We start from the raw sequence: 22,067 nt of genomic DNA, 5'->3' as shown, positions 1-22,067 counted from the left end.
GGCATCCATGGAGGATTGACATGCCGGATGTGCAAGTGGAGGCACATTGGTGGGCTTGAAACAGCTCAGACAGCGGCACATAACTGAAGCACACAACACAATACCCACAAACCAACGCAGACTCATTTGAGTCGCCCATTGGAGGGCTCATATTTTTAAGTGGGAGGTGTGGCCTCTATGCCAAAATGACTGTGGCACCGCTGAAGAGTGCAATGAGCACGAAACGCATCCGCCGTGAATCGACAGGCATGCTGTAAACTGGATTCGCTCGCCGATCCGGCTTTTACCTCATGAAGGTTGCTGCAGTGGATGTCGGAGTGCGTCTCCAACAGGTAGGAACCTTGGAGCTTTCATTTATACACAGCCTCCCAGCCGCGGGAGATGCACCACCCAGAAATTTGGGGCCACGGAACTCCGAATCACAGAGTCTCAATGTGGAGTCATCCATGGAGGATTGACAAGCCGGATGTGCGAGTGGAGGCCCATTGGTGGGCTTGAAACAGCTCAGACAGAGGCACATAGCTGAAGCACACCCCACAAGACCCACAAACCAACACGGACTTATTTGAGTCGCCCATTGGAGGGCTCATATTTTTAAGTGGGAGGTATGGCCTCTATTCCAAAATGACTGTTGTGCCGCTGAAGAGTGAAATGAGCACAAAATGCGTCCGGCGTGAATCGACAGGCATGCTATAGCCTGGATTCGCTCGCCGATCCGGCTTTTACCTCATGAAGGTTGCTGCAGTGGATGTCGGAGTGCGTCTCCAACAGGTGGGAACCTTGGAGCTTTGATTTATATGCGGCCTCCCAGCCGCGGGAGATGCACCACCCGGAAATTTGGGGCCACGGAACTCTGAATCACGGAGTCTCAATGTGGAGGCATCCATGGAGGATTGACAAGCTGGATGTGCAAGTGGAGGCCCATTGGTGGGCTTGAAACAGCTCAGACAACGGCACATAACTGAAGCACACACCACAAGACCCACAAACCAACGCATACTTATTTGAGTCGCCCATTGCCGGGCTCATATTTTTAAGTGGGAGGTGTGGCCTCTATTCCAAAATGACTGTCGCGACGCTGTGCAATGAGCACGAAACGCTTCCGGCGTGAATCAACAGGCATGCTGTAAACTGGATTCGCTCGCCGATCCGGCTTTTACCTCATGATGGTTGCTGCAGTGGATGTCGGAGTGTGTCTCCAACAGGTGGAAACCTTGAAGCTTTGATATATATATATATTTAGAGAGAGACAGAGAGAAAGACAGAGAGAGAGAGAGAGAGAGAGAGAGAGAGAGAGAGAGAGAGAGAGAGAGAGAGAGAGAGAGATATCCCCAACACTGTCGCCCATATCTACAAATAAAGAAGAACTTCGCACACTGGACTTGAATGGCAGCTTTCTTTTGAGCTGTTCAGTTCTGGCACTCTTGGGGCTCCAGTTGAGCATTGTTCACAGGTGAGCCATCTTGACCATAGGGACATAACCAGAGGATTTTTATCTGCCCTTTCAAAACTACTGCAAAAAAGAACAATTGATGGACAGAATGCAGAGCAATGTCATACATTCACCCCAGTACAGAGATCTGGGCCTAAATCCATCGTTTTTTTGCTCACCATGCCATTCCAGTTTGGACCCAGCCATATGCAAATCAGTATTGACCCTGCACCCAATGTCAACAGTCCAGCCCGAACTGCCAGGTCAGGTCCTCCCTGGACTGGAAACAAGCATCCTAGGACTGGTTTCGGGCTTTCAGCCCTCATCTGGCAGGATAAATTGACTCCAGTGGCATGGAGAGTACAGGACTCACGTCTGAGCATACCAGTCCCACTCAGGATGACAAATGCAAAAAGAAATATTGATGGACATAATGCAGAACAATGTCATACATTCACCCCAGTACAGATATCTGGGCCTAAATCCATCGGTTTTTTGGCCACCATGCCACTCCAGTTTGGACCCAGCCATATGCAAATCAGTATTGACCCTGCACCCAATGTCAACAGTCCAGCCCGAACTGCCAGGCCAGGTCCTCTCTGGACTGGAAACAAGCATCCTAGGACCGCACTCGGGTGACAAATGCAAAAAGAACAATTTCATACATTCACCCCCGTCCATCAATTTGTTGTCTTTTGCTTTCTCGCACTAAGTGCGCCAGGTATGCCCAGACGTGGGTCCTTGCTCACTGTGCCACTGTAATCAAGGTATCCTGGCTGAAGAGGGGTGAAACCCCGAAACTGGTCCTTGGATTCTTGTTAACAGTCCAGGGAGGACCTGGTTTGGCAGTTCAGGCTGGACTGTTCCCATGAGGCACAGGGTCAAGACTGTTTTGCATATGGCCAGGACTAAACTGTGGTGGCATGGTGAGCAAAAGAATGATGGATTTAACCCAGATCTCTTGACTGGGGGTGAATGTTTTGATTTGTTCTGCATTCCATCCATCAATTGTTTGTCTTTTGCTTTCAAGACTAAAGCGTCACTACGTAGTCTTGATATACTTCAATGTCCGGAATTCATTAGGAAAGGAGTACCGTTACATTTTATTTTATTTCGTTAAAGTGTACAATTCTGTTTTCCATGTTAATTTATTTTTTGCAAGGACACTGCAGACTTTCCATTTCATTTTACATGCTTTGCATGCACTGATTAAGCTCCTGCAGCGCCTGTATTCTTTCCAAATCCCGCCGCAAAGAAAACAGTGTCCCTGTGCATTTCCTTGCCATGCTTCACATCCATTTAACTGGTATTTTTATATTTATGTATTTTCCACAGTGATGACTGTGTAATTATATTAATGACTGGGATACTATCGGAAATTAGTTTTTAGTTTTGCTAATGATTTTGACACCATTTGGCAAATCTTGATGAAACTTTCTTAAAGAGATTAATCCACCTCAGCTCCTTCCTTGAAAGTTCCGCAGTGATCTGTCAAGCAGAAATCCAGCCAATTGGGGTCCCAAAACACAATTTCCTAATGCAATTTCCATAGAGAATTTTAGATTCTGCTACAACTAAAATGTCTGTACAGGATTACATCACAATTGGCAGAAAGCTAGATCTGTTTACCCAGAAAGCATGATTTGTTGCAAAGCCATTCCATAGTTTTTGCACAATTAAGGCTACAAATGTATAGATAATTTTCTAAACGAGTATGTTCTCACAACTCATGTGGGGGTACGCAATTTCAAACAAAAGAGCTATCTGATTGGCTGAGGGGGCTTATTTTCCAGTTAGTTTCCTCACTCTCACAGTAGCAAGAAGCTTCTGCAAGACCCACAGGCTCTTGATCCCTGATTGACCGGCAGAGAAATGAAGGGAAATGTTGTGGCCCCCATTACCAGACACAGCCATGCATGTCGGATGGGGAGGGGTTGGCTGCCTGCATGGGGTTTAGACGCAGGGCTTTACCATGCCTTCACTGTGCTCTACTTATGATCTGAAATATATATCACTCATGATATGTTCTATGACATCATAGATCACATCTCTGATAACATTTTGAAATGATGAAAACAGTGTGCATGGGAAGGGTGCAAGTTATATTTACTTCAGTAACCTATACCTGATGTATTTCAGTGTTGTTTAGTGTAAAATGTTACGTTTAAACTAATATTTTCACCTAACTATAACATCTCTTTTACATTTTTTTTTTAGTGAACATATTTGTATATATAGAGGCTTAGAGAAATATATATAAATAATAATATATTATAAATATACTAACATTATGAAATATTCCTGATTGAATATGTGTGCATGCGTTGATGCATTATAGCAGTATATGAGCACGAAACATTTGCATTTTAGCAGAAAGGAAGTAGAAACTCTCCTCTAGTTTTTATCACATTCAAAATCAGATGATCTAGTCACTGAATTTTGGCACACTGCACTAAAATAAAAATATTCATAGTGCTGTACTATAGTTTCCAAGCAGTTCAAACTTCCTCCTAGATTCCATTGCTTGAGACATCATCGACAGCAATCATTTTTTTAATGTTTTTCAGGAGTCAGGATTCCCTGGAGCTGAGTGAAACAAAGCAAAGGCATGGATTCCACATGGCTCTGCTCTTTTCTTCTAACGGTGATCACAGGTCAGTGACTTACCATGTCAGGTGTTACACAAATGTGCATAGGTACACAATGAGGACTCACCTAGGGGAATTAAATAGCAGGTACTTTATCATTTAAACAACCTTATAAAAAGATGTTTTTATTAATTTAAAAGAATTTCGTTGCTTATACAGAGTTTGAATGATCAGTGGTGAATAAACTGGGTAAATAAAAAAAAGTATATTTAGAAATGCATTGCTCCACTTGTACAGACTGTCAGACTTATTTTCCATTGCACAATTATGTCTAGCAGCACACCTGGAATGCTGCATCAGACAGGCATGTCCGCGTTTCTTATTGTGTACTTCATATGACATACTACCTAGGCTGTCATTTTCCAAGCATTTGTGCACAGTGTTGATTTATACACTGGAGAAATCCAACCTGATACGCAAATGCATATTTTCCCATTCGTTTTTTTTCTCCATTGTAAAACTGTAGTGTAGTTCCTATATTCCCAATAGGCTCTGTGCATTGGAATAACATAAATGATAGTCTAGACCTAATACTGAAGTCGACTAGGTCTCTATTGAATATGTTAGACTTTATATGTGAATGCCAGCCAGCTCAGAGGTACTAGAAACTTTCTCGAATACACAAGAAGGGATTAGTTTCTGACAACCATATAACATGACAACTTTGTTCCCCAAGAATAAGGAATGTATCTCCAGAGTCGCAGAAACAATAGATGGCTATTTCACAATCGTGCATGCTTAGTTTCACCAGAAGTGCAGAGAAATAGAGAGACGGGCGTTTTCAATAAAAAGGTTATTTATTGAACAGTCTTCTTTCTCATGCAAGAGAAGTGAATTGCTACAATTGCAATACTTGTAAAGTAAAGTGCGTACAGTAAAAAGAGTATTATGAAATAATACTGTGAAAGCATTTATATGGTTTCTAAGCCATAAGATACTTAAAATGGATAAAATACATACAATGATAAAAGATGACTAAAACGTATTCAACTGGTGCTTCTAAGATACGCCTACCCCGGTATACCTAACCTAAGCCTAGTACATAGGAAGGAGTAAGTGGGATTTAGTTTGAGTTAAATAGTTTCTGCCAAGAATCTATCCAAGAATTCTCTAAGGGTCTTATCAGCTCCGTACCTTGTTTATAGAATGTAGGAGGTCTTGTATCTCTCTCTAAGGACTTGATCTCCCAGTAACCCACAAGGGTAGCCGGGAAACACCGGAGCTGGATTTCTCGGCAAGAGAAAAGACAGCGTCTCTCTCAGTGCGTCAGCTGGAGGGTCGGCTTCCTTCGGCACTCGCTACAGCAGGGTGTCAGGCAAGTAGTTAGTCGATCTGCTCTAAACCACTGTGTGTTTTGCTAGGGCAGATGCTGGTATATTTATACCTGGAAGGTGCAGAGTTTGACGTAAGGTTGGACATAATATGTCACTAAGAACTCGCAGTTCTTTTAGGACTCCAGGAGTTCTAGGACAAATCAATACAGAAGCAGGGGAAAGTCCCGGACTGCAGGAGGTTTGGTCTCTCCAAGAACTCGTTGTGATTTCTAGGAATCTGTGGAAGTAGCCATGCCATATTTGGACTACATTGGCTGTGTCTAAATATGGTTATAATTCTGATGCCATATCAGGATATGATGAGTTATACCTATATAAGGGCATGAATCGGGAAAATTACACTAGAGCCCTAGATTCGTCTACAACAAAACCCCATCTTCTCCAAGTTTGAAAGTCATCTCTTCTCTTTCCTACTCTGGAACAGGAGTAAGTGCAGCCCTTTGCAGAGAAGTGTGAACATCATCCCCCGTGATTCCAAATAACAATCTGGTAATGGTGCATACAATAATGGAATGAAAGAGTTCTAGATAATCCACTTGGCTTGAATGGGCTCATGAGGCTGATGTGACCTCACCTTTTCATAAACTGTTCGTGGGGCCAAGTGATGTAAGGTGACGCAAGGCAACTCAAACCCTTAAGTCAGATTTCCTAAGCCACGCAAGGCTACCTTGCGTGGCTCAGCATGGCTAAGTAAATCTAGAGTTAAACAAGGCAGTGCAAGATGCTGCCTTGCATTTCTCTGGATTGGGAAGGAATTCCATGGGTGGATTTTGGTTAATTCCTATATTTACTAAGAATAGTAAACTTAGGAATGCGTCAAAATGGTGCATCAGACGAACAGAGGCATAACTAGAAGAAATATGTTTATTTCTCCTTATTTTTTTCCTCTTTCTACAAGTGCTGCATTTAGCAGCACACATAGAAAGAGGAAAATATGTCCACGGGTATTTTTGTGCAGGAATGTCTCCTTTCCTGTACAAAAACAATCCTGCCTGTAACGTAGGTGCCCATCCTTGCCCCATGGTGCAAGCATGTCTACGTTGGCTCTAGGCAGCACACAGTGTGCTGCAGTGTGCACAAAGAGTGCAGGAATGTACCATATTTTAGCAAATATGATGCATTCCTGCCGTCTCTGTTAGATTTAGTACTGCATAGCAAGTTGTCTTGAAGCAAAGGGACCTTTTTGGATGCCCACCCCCACCTTTTGCTCCAATACTGATAGTTATGACTCTGGAAGTACACTGGAGCCTTCTGATCAGGCCCCAGTGCCAGTGCTCTCTCCCCAAATTGTTATGTGTGAATTAGCATTTCGAAATTATAAGGACTTTACCCCCCCTTATAAGTCCCTGGTATATGGTACTAGTGATACCGAGGACATGGTTGGCAAAAGGGTCTCCAGGGCTTGCAACACTGTTTGTGCCCCCCTGAGTGACCCAAGTAAACTAATGACAGCAGGCCTGCCATTGCAGGCAGCAGGGACAGTGTAAACTGCTCCTTTTTGACTTTGCCCTCACTATATTGGCAAAGTCAATGAACTGCTTTTAATGTATGTTAGTCACCCATAAGGAAGGCATTCTGAGCCCAGGAGGCAGGGTGACTTATATTCAAGGTGTGGACATGCAAGTGCAAGCTTATATGTCCCCATAGTGCCCTTTACCTTTAAATTACACTATAAGTGATTGGCTGTCCATAGGATAACATGGACTTGCATCCGGTAGACCCGGGGTTGGTAGCGCCTTATGGTACTGCCTAAATATGTTCAGTTTGGTAGAAAACAAAGTGCCTTCTCCCCCCTGAAATGATTCTCGCACCAAGGCGATGTGGCATGCACCCAGATGGACCCTTAGAGGTTGCCCACCTGGTTGCCCCACCTGCTCTGTGCCACCAAGACAGATTCTGACCTTCTGCCAGGCATCAAAATGGTGAGCTTTAAAGGCTGCATCGCCTCTGAAATGCATCCAGGCTGTCTCTGAGAGGAGTAAACAGCCCTCCCTATGACCCAGGCACATTTTTACCCAGGCAGGAGGCAAAATTATGTTTCCAGGAGGTGAACACCCCCAGTAGATTAGCCGCACCTCTAGATTAAGCCACCTGGTCTGTTGACCTGAGGAATACTTCTACCGCCCAAGTATTTGGTCATCTCAGGTGCAGATTGGCTGCAGGGACCAGCAGCCCATTGGCCACCGGTTCCTATACCCATAAACTCCCCTAAATCTATATATATATATATTTTTTGTCCTCATTTGCCACCTAGGTTCTAAATAAGCAATCTATAGGTTTACAAGCATTGTGCTGCCTCAGTAGTTTCAACTGGTGGGAACAGTAATGGAGCGTGGGCCTCGTCCCTCAGCAACTAAACTTCAACCACAATGATCGCCGGAATAAAACCATACGGAGGTCACTGGAGTACAGCCAAGATGCTGGTGAGAGCATCTAGACGCGGCTATGCCCAATAATGGGATCGATGGCTTAATCATTGGACCTGGGGAAAAAAAAAACAGATACTCAATGGTCCCATTTCAGCAAATGCCAGAAAGATGTTTTTTCTGGGTTCCCTGCTCTGGCCAAGTCCAACTTAAAAACCTGCAAGGCCGAAGCATACCAATCATTAATAGAGGGAGGAAGAGAGTCTTTCCATTTCCTGCATATCTCCCTCCTGGCGAGCAGAATAGAATAAAAAATGTACTTCCTCTCAGAAGAAGGAACCCCTTCAAAAAGGCCAAAAATTACTGAGACAAGATTCAAGACAATATTGGAGCCGAGAGATACTGAAAGAGTCAGTCAGTCAGTCAAAATACTTTATTGCGATAACTTAATATCATACAAAGACAATTGCAAAATACATGATACATTGAGACAAATACAAAAAATTTGTACATTAAAAACAGTTAAAAATACAACAAGATAAGAATCATCATAGACCATAATACAGTTCATATCAGGTATGAAGTATAAAGTGCAAAGTGCTAATGTGCAACAAACTTAAAAAGGAACAAAATACGAATAAAAACCCCAGATAATAATCATTACCAACACCAATGTCCCTAATACCATGGTTTTTATAATTGCAGTCCCAATATAATTACAAATAGCCTAATCAGAGTGCACAATCCGTGCTACAAAGGGAGGTAGACACATTCTTTAATCTAATGTTCCTGCTCCTAATAGCTCTCACCAGAAAACTAGCCACGTGGAACATAATCCTGGGAGTCTGTAACAATTGTAAAAAGATAAGAGCAGGTTTAACTAGAATAAATCCAGCTTCCTTGAGTATAGGCACAAGGAACATTCTCCGAGCATCAGTATAATGACTGCAAAACATTACAAAATGCATAGTATTTTGTTCAGAGAAATGGTCACAAGAACATGGTGGCGCCTTTTCTGGGGTACTCCATACGGGATAAAAACCAAGATTAAAATGTATCAAATTAAAACGAAAGCGAGTTAAAATAATCCTGTGGTATGGATGAGTAACAACGTTCAGGTAACTTTCTGGGCTGTTAGGTATGGACAGTATTAAACTGGCCCTGACACTGGGTTTTTTCAATTCAGATTCTTCCCTCTCCAGGGATAGGAGCTCCTTCATTGCATGTTTTACAAACACAATATCTTTGGGTGTTATAAAATCAGTTACAGTATAAAGCTCGGGCCTTCCCAACCTCAAAAAAGTTTCCTTAATGTAAGTCAACCACCTAATGTTATTAGCTTTGTCCAAAGACAAACAGTCTCTCAATATGATATGGTTTAGGGGAATTTCTTTATTGAGCCACAACCTAAACCAAGCAACTAAAGGTGCTATTTTTATCAGGTCTGTGATGTAGCTTTCCCCCAATTCCAAATGGACAGTATAAGACGGGTTGACTGTGGGACGCCAAGAACGGATCTAAAAAAATTATTTTCTATTATCTGTAAAGGTTCCACTCCCCTATATCCCCATAATGAACCACCATATGATGCCACTGAGATACATTTGGCCTTATAGATTTTAATAACAGCTGCAATTGGCCTTCCCCCAAGTTTTTTAGAGAACCCCTGAAGGGCTGCAGATGTCCTAGCCAACATGGTTACTCTATTATTAACATGGGGACCCCAGTTACCCTTTTCATCAAAGGTAATCCCTAAATAGGGAAAGGAGGTTACGCGAACAAGCTTTTCCTGTCCGCAAAGAAAGATTTTGTGAAAAGGTCTCCTAGCAGCCCTGCCCATAAGCATGACCTGAGATTTTTTAGCATTTATTTTCAGGTCAAGTGAACCCATGAAAGAGTTAAAAGCATCCAGGAGACGTTGAAGCCCCACCCCGGTGCGCGCCAGAAGAACCGCGTCGTCCGCGTAAAGGAGAACAGGAACCCCCTGTTCCCCCGCACGCAGAATGTCGCGGGTCACGCCCCTGAGAGCAGGCTCCAGCGCGTTCACATATAATGTGAACAACAGGGGTGCCAATATGCACCCCTGTCTGACTCCTTTTTCCGAAACAAAAGCGTTGGTACACCTTCCACTCGAGGAAACTCTAATTTTTGCAGTGAGGCCAGAATGGAGGTCAGCCAATAAATTAACTATAGTCCTATCCAGGCCCATTTCAAGTAATTTTAACCATAACTTCGATCTGTTAACCAAATCAAAGGCAGAGGAGAGGTCCATGAAACCTAGGTACATGGACCCCTCCTTGGCCCTAGTATATTTTTCGATCAGCAAGTGGAGATTGAGACATTGGTCCAGGGTGCTTCTTTTAGGTCTAAAACCGTATTGCACATTTGTCAAAATACTATTCTCTGTAACCCACTCATTCAGTTTTGCTAATATAACTCTCCCTAATATCTTGACTGAAGAATCAATCAGTGAAATTGGTCGGTAACATGCAGGATCCTGCCTATTTCCCTTTTTGAAGACAGGGATAATTATAGATGTTTTCCATGTTTCGGGAATATTATCATGGTTTAAGGCGTTAAAGACCCTGCAAAGTAATCTTGACCAAAAGTTAGGGAAGCATTTGAAGGCGTCAGCAGGAACACCATCGGGTCCTGGCGCCTTTTTCTTCAGGGTACAGTCTATAGCATGTAATACTTCCTTTACTTCAATGTGCAGTTGGTTCCTTATAGTATTGACATCAACCTCCTGCTCCCTGGGTTTTTCATTATTATAGCCCGAATAGATGTCACTAAAGTGTTTAATCCAACCTTCATCGGGGATGTTAGTTTCAAGGGGGGAATTTTCCTCCCCTGTAAATAGGGGTTGGTTGACAATCTTCCCAAATTCTCCACTATTTTTTAGTATTGCTGGATCTGAAAGTTGCGTCCAGGCTTCGTCTTTAATCTGTTTTTTCCTATCTAAAATGGCCTTTTTATACAGGGCTCTACTAGTGGTGATGAGTTCACGATTCTTGGGCACAGTTTTTAAAGCATTGAGCAGTGCAGAATGTGCTTTTGAGCATCTGCGATCAAACCATCTTTTAGTAGGCATCATCTTAGGTTTAGAGGTCACAGAAAGCCTACAATTTATCTTGCTGCATATGGTACCAAATGCAAGTATCACCTCCCTATCATTGGACTCACTGGATAGACACACACCGACCTCGTCCTCAGCCTCAAAGAGTACCTCTTGTACGAAGGGTTCCGGGATTATGCTTTCCCATTTCAGTCTGCGTCCCTGGTCCTTAACTTTAAGTGTTAATTTGTCATTACGGGGACCATGATTACGCACTATAGAATCATGAATTACTAGGTCCAGGGAGACAGGGTTATGATCACTGAAAGCAGAGACCACAGTTTTATACATTAAAACTTTAGCTAAAAAACATGCTGAAATAAAAATGTAATCAATAATAGAGCCATTGTCTGTTCCCTTAAAAGTAGGGACCCTCCCACCCCCCCCTCCCACAACTAGATTCATATGAATTCCATCTTGCTAGAAAGTTCTCTAAACAACCCCCCTGTTTGTTATGTTCAAGATGGACAGGTGCACAATTAGGAGGGGATTCTGAGTCATCGCAGACACACATTAGTGAACAAGGGTGTATATTGAAATCACCCAGAAATATAATTTCAAAAGAGTTAACATCTTCACTATAGACTGACAAAAAGTGATCCAATTTATCTAGGCTAAATGATGTACAGTCTGATGCATTGGAATTATAAAAATGTATGAATAAAATATTGGGAAATTCTGCTGAAGATAGTTCAACAATTAAACATTGCTCTAATCCTGAGTCACATTTCTTCAGGCTACCTTTGATGTCTAGTTTAAAGAGGGTTAACAATCCTCCCTTGGCTCTTCCCGCTGTGCTGGACACTGCGGGAATACAAAAGTAACTATAGCCATCTAAAGAAAAACTATTATTTGTATCCCAGGTTTCCTGAAATGCAATAATATCGAACTTAATCATAAAATCTGTCCATGTCACATTACCTACTTTAGTCCTAATACCCGCAATATTCCAAGTAAGCATACTGAGTACTGGCACATTGTTCTCTTCTCGACTTATATGTTCAGACGAAATATGTTCAGGAAAAAGTCAGTCGTTTTGATCCAAAGAGGATAAGGGGGCATATCTGTTGGACAACAAAAGAGGTTGCGCAAAAGGATTTTGATGAACTGGAGGAGCTAGATGGTTTACATTGTTTTGATGTTGATCCCAGCCCCGTCTTTTATTTAGATCCCAATTATTATCCCATCCAAAGGCTGGGGTCTTAGGGTAGGTGACATTCTGCTGTTCTCCATAAATTTTTGTTAAAGTTAATGGGACAACAGAACCCTGCCTACGTTGGGGTGGGAATACATTTGTGAGGATGTTTGGCAAAACACCAGTATGTGAAAAACTTACTGCCACACAATCCCCTTTAAATTTTTTGGGGCGATTTCCTAGCCAGGAAACCCTTTTAGCTGTCTTGATCTCATGGGCCAACTGTTGACCCCCCCCCGGGGCTAAGTTAATGTTATTTGTGAGCCATTGTAACGCCTTATTAGACAAAGAGGAGGGAGATTCTACTATGCCAGCTTCTAGGGGCGGTACATTAGCTAGTACTAGGACAACCGGTGAGGCTTTGACTATGAATTGTAGAGGGTCAATTAGCTGAACTTGTGCAGGGGGAATTTCAACTGTTAGAGGACTATCCCCTCTACCGTTTGTTTCATTGGCTGTCAAAACCGGTATCTGGGTTGGGGGATTATTAAGTAATGAACCGTCTATATCCCCACCCTCCAGATAATCATGCTCTACAATATTATTGTCCAAGTTTGCTACCAGCGTAGTAACATTATCAACACCCTCCATTATTTTGTTCAGCTGGCCACCTAACTTTTTAACCTCAGTTTGTAATTTGTCTATTTTAGTAATTAAAGGTTTAACAAAAACTTTCATTTTACTTTCAATTAGCTCGGCAATTCTAACAAACAGTTCATCATCAACAATTACATTCGACTTAGCTCTTCCCTCTCCATTTTCCTTCAAATTAGCCTTTGGGGTATTTGCCCTCTTCCTTCTTGTCCCTGACCTTAAACCTCCCCGTTTTGGCGGAATTTGCGCCTTAGAAAAATCTGACCGAGAAGCTTGGTCTGAAATAGAATGATCATCTTCTGAAGGATCAACATGTATGTCCTGATCCAAGTCACTAGCTATGTTATTCACAGAATCCACGATAAGTACCTCTGGTCCAGACAGTGTGTTTTCATTGAAAGTACCAATATCCTGGTTAATAGAACAATTAGAACAAGCTTCAGGTTGAGTCTGTAAGGATACAATGTCATCAGATGGAGGATGTAAGGTAGGAGTCAGACAACGTAAATCAGGTGATTGGCTCAGCCCCAAAGATTCTCTCCTCTGTGAGTTAATTTTTTTCACTGTTTGAACCATATAATTTTCCATCGTATTTACTATGGGCGCAGTACCTTCTTTTGACATCCTGACAATACAAACAAGAAACTAAATCCTCGAACTCACGATTGAGTATGATTTAGAAGCAACAATGTCTTACTTGAATAGTGAAACGTCTCTCATGCTTCAAGCAGGGTTTCTGGCCCTGGTCCTGTCGCTGAGGGCCGTAGAGGGCCCGCCCTTTGCCCGGGCTTAGCCCCGGGCGTCCGCTCGCGTCCCGCGAGGTGGGGGTGTCAGGGGCTTTATGGGCCGGCGGTGCTCTCCTGCCGCGTCAATTACGCGCCGCCGCGAAGCCTGCCGGGTGTTGTGGTTCCCGGAGCGGCGGCGCGAAGCTATGTGGCAAGATGACTCTCGGCGGTGGCGGCTTGAATTCCTGGCTGCCCCTGTAGCTGTCGGCGTGTGGCGTGGCAGGTAAGTTAAAGCAGTTTCCCCCGCTCTGCCGGGGTGTCAGGGGCTTTATGGGCCGGCGGCGCTCTCCTGCCGCGTCAATTACGCGCCGCCGCGAAGCCTGCCGGGTGTTGTGGTTCCCGGAGCGGTGGCGCAAAGCTATGTGGCAAGATGACTCTCGGCGGTGGCGGCTTGAATTCCTGGCTGCCCCTGTAGCTGTCGGCGTGTGGCGTGGCAGGTAAGTTAAAGCAGTTTCCCCTGACTGAAAGAGTCTTACTTATGTCATCCCAAAAACGGGATAAGTGAGGGCACTCATAAAACATATGAATGTCAGAAGCGGCCAACAGCCCACATCTCGCGCAGGCCACCGCATTTCCCTGTGTGAATTTAGAAAGCCTAAGTGGTGAATAATACGCTCGGTGGATGGTAAAAATATGGTTCCTGCGTAACCAGGCAGGTTTCACGATGTCCCACATCATTCTACATGATGCACTCCAAAGATCTTGCAAATTAGAGACAAACGAGGACCAAAGCGTATCCGGCAATAAGAATTCTCCATCCATTTCTTCCAAGATTAAATTATACCAGACTGAAATCTCCTTTTTGGCGGGAGGTTTGTCAGCTAGAAGGGTTATAAGGTAACTATACACACCCAAGGGAAATTTACCTCCTCGTGGAAGTTGAACAGAGTATGCACGAGACCAGCTGGAAATTTGCAAATATTTAAGCCTGGAAAAATTTAGACCAATTTTATTACTTAAACTGTCCCAAGGAAGCAAGTCCCCTTCAACGAAAAGATCACCCCAAACCTCCAACCCCGCCTCTCTTATCGGTACGGCAAGTACGTCCCCCAACCAGGCAGGGCTGTCTGGAAGGTCCCACAGAGGTGTCCTACTGCCATAGTACCCTATTTTAATAGCCTTGGATATCTGGGCCCAGGTTCTTGCCATACCTCGTAAGATTTTCAGCGTAACTTTTTTTTAAAACTTGGGGTCCCCAAATTTACCTAAATCTAGGATTTAAGGGACCCCCCGTTACCAGCATCTCAGATCTGACTCAACTGCATTGAAGAGGACACCAGAAGAGACCAGTATTAAGAGCAACAAGACTTTGCGCAAAAGCAAAAGATGAATACTCTGTCCCTGTGGCAATGCTCCTGGAACTTCTTGACTAAGACTCAGACTCAACAATCTCTTGGCACCCCCAGACAGAGGGATTCTGTAGAGAGCTTGAAGCCCCCTCTGACTCCCCTGGACTAGTGCGTGAAGAAGAGCAGCCGGATGTGTTAGTAGCTCCGACCCCCTTCAAGCGCAGCACACAAACTGAATGTGACTGGAGACAAAGCGCTGCACGATCCAGTTTCTGCATTGAGGGCAGAATCTGCATATCAGAACACCGGAGCTGCTGGGACTGACTGGGGACACAAACGGCCTCATTACAGCTCCAATCAGGTACAATATCGGGAGAGAACATCATTCTCCATCCACTGCTGTATATGCTGCAGCCTGATCTACTCACGGGGAGAGCCCTTCTTCATATATGTAAGGGGCCGAGTAGCACTCTCTGCTTCACTCAATCCGAACATGACATTTTCATTTTCATTTCACTGCCATTGAAGTCCTATCACCCACTGAACGTTGTGGTGTGACTATACCCTTATGGGGACAGTGGTTGCATGTGCCGAGTCAGACACTTATGGGACTCGTGCTGTATGTCCATACTTGGACTGAGGCCGTTTGTGATGACCTCCTTGTCTTTTTTGTATTGGTGCAGCTATTTTGAGGCTGCTTGTATGCACAATAGAAGTTGTCCTCACTTGCCCTAGTCATAGCAAGCGAAAGTGGACTTTTCCTCACTTGCCCCTTCATAGCAAGTGACATAGGACTGGTCCGTGATTCCACAAAAATAGAAAACGGACTGAGCCTGAACTACCTACAGTAATAGAACGAGGACCTCCACAGTGGCCATCTTGGCATGGGCATTTGCGCAACCGCCTTTCCAACTCCCTTACTGCACTAAAAGCTCACTTGCCCCATTCTCAGCAAGCGAAAGCGGTCTGATCCAGGCTTCCACAACAATAGAAAGAGGATTTGAGCTTGAAGTTGTAGCTGTGTTGCTTCCACACCCCAGTCATCCATGTTATTTCCCCACCACCCAGGCCACCCAAGCCCAGAACCTGGATGCATGTCCCTAAGATGGCGGCCTTTGCCACCAGTCAGTGCATAGAACAGAAAGAGGAATGCTCTTTCAAATTTTTGATGGCCATCTTGGATTGGTGCTTCCTCTTCCTCTTTTAGAAACTGAAGAGGTATGCACCCATGATTCAATGCTGCTTCTCCCCTGTACCTTTGTACCTGTATCTACCTTTGGTCTTGTTTTGACCTCACTCCTATTGATTTTATTCTCACTGATTTCCGGAATTTGCGCACCCCCTCTTTTTTTACCTCTTTGCGCCATCACTACCCTAGTGGCCACCTTTTTTCTGTCCACCACACCACGTCTTCACCTCATCTCCTTATCATGGCTTCCAGTGGAATTAAGTCTGGAATCAACTGATTCAAAGTAATCTGTCCCCCTCACATGTCCAAAGCAGTAGCTAAACGGTTCAAACATAACATCATTGAACAATTTCCAGATTCCCTCTTTGTTAACCAATTCCATAATGGTCTCCTAGGGAAGATTAAAAATGACTTCCTTTTCTTCACTAATGGCATCCCTTCCTGGTCCTCCAGCTTCTCAAATTCCCTCAACGTATCCTCCTCTTCTTCTTTCCCACATGGGAAGTGGTTACAAATGTCTCCCTCCGCTCGCTTTAATGGCTTTCTCACCATTACACTTTATAACAATGGCACTGTCATGATCCAAGCTTCTGACTCATGTCTCTCTCTGTTCGACCACATCTTCCACTCCCTTTGTCTCACCTCTGCGACTACTATCTCTCTAGATTCTTCCTCTTCTTCTTCCTCTAGCTTGTCTTCTTTCTCCCTTTCTCTCCCCTTGACCCCCACACATTCCTTCAGACCCCTTTCCCGGGAGTCACAGGTCGACCCTTTTTCCCCCTTTCCTCGTTCCCTCCCCTCCCATTCTGCCACCTTCCCAACTGAACCTCCCCCTTACCTCATCTGCTTTACACCCCACTTCACCTCTACATCCTGCATCTTCCTATTATTCCACTGCCTTCCCCCACCCCCTAACTCACATATTCCTTCCCATTTCCCCCTTTTTAATGAACCTTTATTACAATCTGAACTACCGATCAACTCGCCTTACCCTCTCCCCTCCCTCCCCTCTGCTCCCCACCCCTCGCCGCTCTTCTCCTTTCCTCGTACCCTCAATTCTGTTCTTACATCCCCTATCTCTCTACAACCTTCTCTCCCCCCTCTCATGCCTCATATCCCTGCCTCCCCTATTGGTAATCCCATCATCTTCCCTCCCACTGATCTCACACCCCCTTCTCTCCGCATCTTACATTCCCCCCTATGCTTCACAACCCTGTTTCACCTCTTGGTAATTCCTCCCTCTTCCCTCCCTTTGACTGCTCAGTCCCTCACTCCTCCCACAACTTTCATTTTGCTCGACCCCTCCACTATGCCTCGTGCCTTTACCCCTACATTCACCTTTCATTACCCATGGTACCTGGCCTGCACATTCTCTCTCTTCTCCCCACTTGTGAGGCCTCCCTTTGACCTCCCTCCCTCCTCTACCTGTTCAGCCCCTTCTCCTCTCATCTCACCGTATCCATGGCCTTCCCATAACCCCCCTCCTTCCCCCCTCCTCCTCCAGCCATCCATTTCTACTTCTCAACTTTCTCCTCCTAGGTATGATCTCTATTATTCACCTCTGCTCAACACCAGTAAAAATATCCTACTAACTCCATTCACTCCTTTCTACCACCTTCTTTCCCCCCCTCAGACCCTTACATCACATCTCTCCCCCCAGTCCCCCACTTGATTCTCTCATCTTGTCCATTTCCCAGCTTGAAGCGTCCATTTAACTCCTATGTGCTAAGATATCCCCTTCCCCGAATATCCTCCCGAGGAGTTCTTTGCTCCAGTGCCCCAATAGAGCCAATCACAATCTGTCCTCCACAAAAATTACCAACTTATTGGCTACCTACATGACCATCAATGTTAATTCCCCTACACTCGCCTCTCCTAACAACTCTACTCAATTTGCCATTCAGACCATCTCTTCCATTAGAACTTACCAGCCTCCCCCCAAGGGGCACCCTCATTGAAGAATCTAATCCCTATCCCCCTCATCAGTCCAGACACTCACATCACCAAAACAGTTACTTCAGAGCTACAATGTATGCTCCATAACTGCAGATCTGCAACCAAACACAAACTGGAAATCTCCGACACCATCACTCACCACAATTTTGACATGCTCTTTCTCACTGAGACCTGGTTTAATGACTCCTCTCACACCTCATTTGATCTTTTGTTACACACTGACTACTCTATCCTCAGAAATGACAGACCAGGCAAGATCAGGGGAGGAGTTGCGACTATCTTCAGAAACATCCTCCAAATCAAAGCCTTTCCCACCACCCTCTTTCGCACCTTTGAATGCCTTTCTCTAGAATTCCAAGTTCATCATGGCTCACCCTTCAGGTTCCATACCATCTACCACCCGCCTGGTAATTGCTCTTCCATCATGGAGGAATTAATCGACTTCATTAGTAACCAATATTCACAGAGCGACAAGCAGATCTTCCTAGGTGATTTCAATCTCTCCTGGGGCTCTGTGGAAGACTCGTCTGCCAACAAGCTTGCAACCTTTCTCTCAGCTAACGATCTTGCCCAACACTGCTCAGAAATTACACATGCCAAGGGCTCAATTCTGGACCTTGTGATATCCAAATCAGACCAGATTACCACTGCTTCACCCATCTGTGTTGACTGGTCTGACCATTACCTCATTCCCTTCTGTTTTCACCTCTCTCATATTTTATCTCTCGGCCAATCCAAAAGAGCCTCTACTTGGTTCCGCAACACAAGAAAACATTGATCTCGAGACTATAGGTGATTCTGCTATGCAGTCACTTCCTAGTCTAGACCCCAATATGGATGTCAACAATCTCACTCCCTTTTGCCTCTCAATCCTTTCAGTTGAAATCGACAAGGTTGCTCCACTCCAAAGCAAAAGGAAAAGACCCACCTCATCAGCTCCTTAGTTCAACAAAGCTCTCTATGACGAAAGGAAAAACCTTAGAATCTTGGAGAAGCCCTGGAGACAATCTCCATCCACCCTCAACCTCTCTCTTTTACGTTCAGCAAGATCCATATACCACAGGCACATCTTCCATGAAAAAACATCACATTTCAGATCCCTCCTCGATTCAGCTAAAAACGTTTCGACCTCATCAAACACCCAAATTGTTCTCCCCAAACCATCAAGCCTGAGGATGCATCAAAGAAAGCAACTGAGTTCTCTATATTTTTCGATCAAAAGGTCAAATCTCTGGTGAAACAGGTCACCCACACCACCCCCATCAAGGAGCGAAAATCCTTAGTCACTTGGCAGAACTTTGCCGCCATCTCAGAGGTTGATCTCCTCAAATGCATCCGTGATACCAAACCCTCCAACCATTCTTCTGACCCCATGCCCAGTGGCATCGCCATTGATTTCTATATTAACACTCTCTCCTACTGGATCAGGCTAGTCAATCTCTTCCTCAGTCAAGGATACCTCCCAATTGTCCTCAAAACAGGACAGGTTACCCTTCTAAAAAAAACCCTCTACAAATGCAATGACCTCAATAACTTCTGCCCCATCACCAATCTCAAGTTCAAGTTCAAGTTCAAGAATTTATATAGCGCACTACTCACCCAGAGGGTCTCAAGGCGCTTGGGGAGGGGGTTCATTATTTATCGAATAGCCAGGTTTTAAGTTATTTTCTGACGGAGATGTGGTTCTGTGTAAGGCGGAGGTGAGTGGGGAGTAAGTTCTTGGCCGCCAAGTAGGAAAAGGATACACCTCCCATGGTGGATCTTTGGATACGCGGAACTGCGGCGAGGCCTTGATTGGAGGATCTTAGTTGGCGGGTGGGTGTGTAGAAGGATAGTCGAGTGTTGAGGCATTCGGGCCCTAGTTTGTAGAGGGCCTTGTGTGCGTGGGTGAGGAGACGGAATGTTATTCTCTTGTAGACGGGAAGCCAGTGGAGGTCTTTCAGGTGGCCGGTAATGTGATCTTGGCGAGGGATGTCCAGAATGAGTCTCGCTGATGCGTTTTGGTTGCGTTGGAGTTTTTTCTGTAATTTGGCTGTAATTCCGGGGTAGAGGGTGTTTCCGTAGTCTAGTTGACTCGTAACCAGTGCGTGGGTGACAGTCTTTCTTGTCTCGGCAGGGATCCAATGGAAGATTTTTTTGAGCATACGAAGTACGTTGAAGCAGGAGGATGAGAGGGCGTTGACTTGTTTGGTCATCGAGAGTGAGGAGTCTGGGATGAAGCCAAGGTTACGTGCGTGGTCTGTGGGTATGGGTGCTGAGCCCAGATCCGAAGGCCACCATGAGTCGTCCCAGGCAGAGGGGGATGATCCTAGGATGAGCACTTCCGTTTTGTCTGAGTTAAGTTTTAGGCGGCTGTTTTTCATCCATACGGCTACTTCTTTCATGCCTTCGTGAAGATTGGTTTTGGCGGTGTTGGGGTCTTTGGTGAGGGAAAGGATCAGCTGGGTGTCGTCAGCATAGGAGATGATGTTAAGGTTGTGTTGACGCGCGATGGAAGCGAGTGGACTCGTGTAAACGTTGAACTGAGTGATGATCCTTGTGGTACACCGCAGATGACTTGGGTGGCCTCTGATTTGAATGGGGGAAGTCGGACTCTCTGAGTTCTCCCAGCTAGGAACGAGATGATCCAGTCCAAGGCTTTTCCTTTTATGCCGATGTTGCTGAGGCGTTGTATGATGGTGCTGTGACAGACAGTGTCGAAGGCGGCGGAGAGGTCGAGTAGAATGAGGGCCACTGTTTCTCCGTTGTCCAGTAGTGTTCGGATGTCGTCTGTTGCTGCGATGAGGGCGGTTTCGGTGCTGTGTTTGGCTCGAAAGCCGGACTGTGAGGGATCGAGGGAGTTGTTGGATTCGAGGAAGGCGGCGAGTTGGCTATTGATGGCTTTCTCAATGACTTTGGCCGGGAATGGGAGGAGGGAAATAGGGCGGTAGTTTTTCAGTTCAGAGGCGTCTGCTGTGGGTTTCTTCAGGAGGGCGCTGACTTCGGCATGTTTCCAGCTTTCTGGGAAGGTAGCAGAGTTGAAGGAGCAGTTGATGATATCACGGAGATGGGGTGCGATGATGGAGTCTGCTTTGTTGAAGATGTGGTGGGGACATGGGTCGGTTGGCGAGCCAGAGTGGATGGAATTCATTAGGCGGATGGTGTCTTCAGTGGTGATTGGGTTCCAGGTGCTGAGGTTGTTAGAGGGTGGTTTAGGTTCTGAGGGGGGTGGAGAGGATTGTTCGTTGGAACTGTTTTCGAAGCTGTTATGTATGTCGGCAATTTTGTTGTAGAAGAAGGAGGATAACGAATCGCAGAGGTCTTGGGAGGGAGTGATGTCGTTTGAGGCTGCGGTGGGGTTGGGGAATTCTTTGACGATGTTGAATAGTTCCTTGCTGTTATGGGCGTTGTTGTCGAGTCGATTCTTGAATGCTGATTTCTTCGTGGATCGAATCAGCTGGTGGTGTTTGCGGGTGGCTGCCTTGAAGGTGGTCATGTTGTCGGTTGTTGGTTTTTTTTCTCCATGTTTTCTCGAGAGTACGATTCAGAAAAGGGGGTGGTGATGAACAGAGTGTCTGAATTAAGCAGACCACTCTTACCCAGTCCAAAGATCAGGGCTTGATCCATCACCGTTTTTTAGCTCACTGCACCATCCCAGCTCAGAACCTGGCTACATGCAAATTAGTCTGTTCCTGTCCCAGTGCATGATGGGAACAGGGCAAACCAAACTACCAAGCCAATTCTTATACTGTGAAGGAAACAAACTTCCGGGGACCGGTTTCTGGCATTTCAGCCGTCGTTGGCCCGGCTTGCTTGAATCCTGATGGTGCAATGAGCAAGGGACTCACATCTGAGTATACCCTTCCACGCTTATGGTGGACAAAATGATTCAGAAAAGGGGGTGGTGATGAACAGAGTGTCTGAATTAAGCAGACCACTCTTACCCAGTCCAAAGAACAGGGCTTGATCCATCACTGTTTTTTAGCTCACTGCACCATCCCAGCTCAGAACCTGGCTACATGCAAATTAGTCTGTTCCTGTCCCAGTGCATGATGGGAACAGGGCAAACCAAACTACCAAGCCAATTCTTATACTGGGAAGGAAACAAGCTTCCGGGGACCGGTTTCTGGCATTTCAGCCGTCGTCGGCCCGGCTTGCTTGAATCCTGATGGTGCAATGAGCAAG

At 45.1% G+C, this 22,067-nt stretch overlaps 1 protein-coding gene across 1 annotated transcript in view; it reads left to right on the top strand.

The window, feature by feature from the left end:
* LOC144817803 (uncharacterized) overlaps positions 1-22,067 on the top strand; it is a 312,290-nt gene that overhangs the window by 240,872 nt on the left and 49,351 nt on the right. The window contains exon 2 of the mRNA XM_078674631.1: positions 4,000-4,086. Coding sequence (XP_078530757.1) covers positions 4,041-4,086 — 46 coding nt within the window. The 5' untranslated portion in view covers positions 4,000-4,040. The remainder of the gene's footprint in view (positions 1-3,999; positions 4,087-22,067) is intronic.

Source organism: Lissotriton helveticus, chromosome 2_1 (assembly GCF_964261635.1).
Source record: "Lissotriton helveticus chromosome 2_1, aLisHel1.1, whole genome shotgun sequence".
Lineage (NCBI taxonomy): Eukaryota > Metazoa > Chordata > Amphibia > Caudata > Salamandridae > Lissotriton > Lissotriton helveticus.
This window is presented reverse-complemented; position numbering and strand designations above follow the sequence as displayed.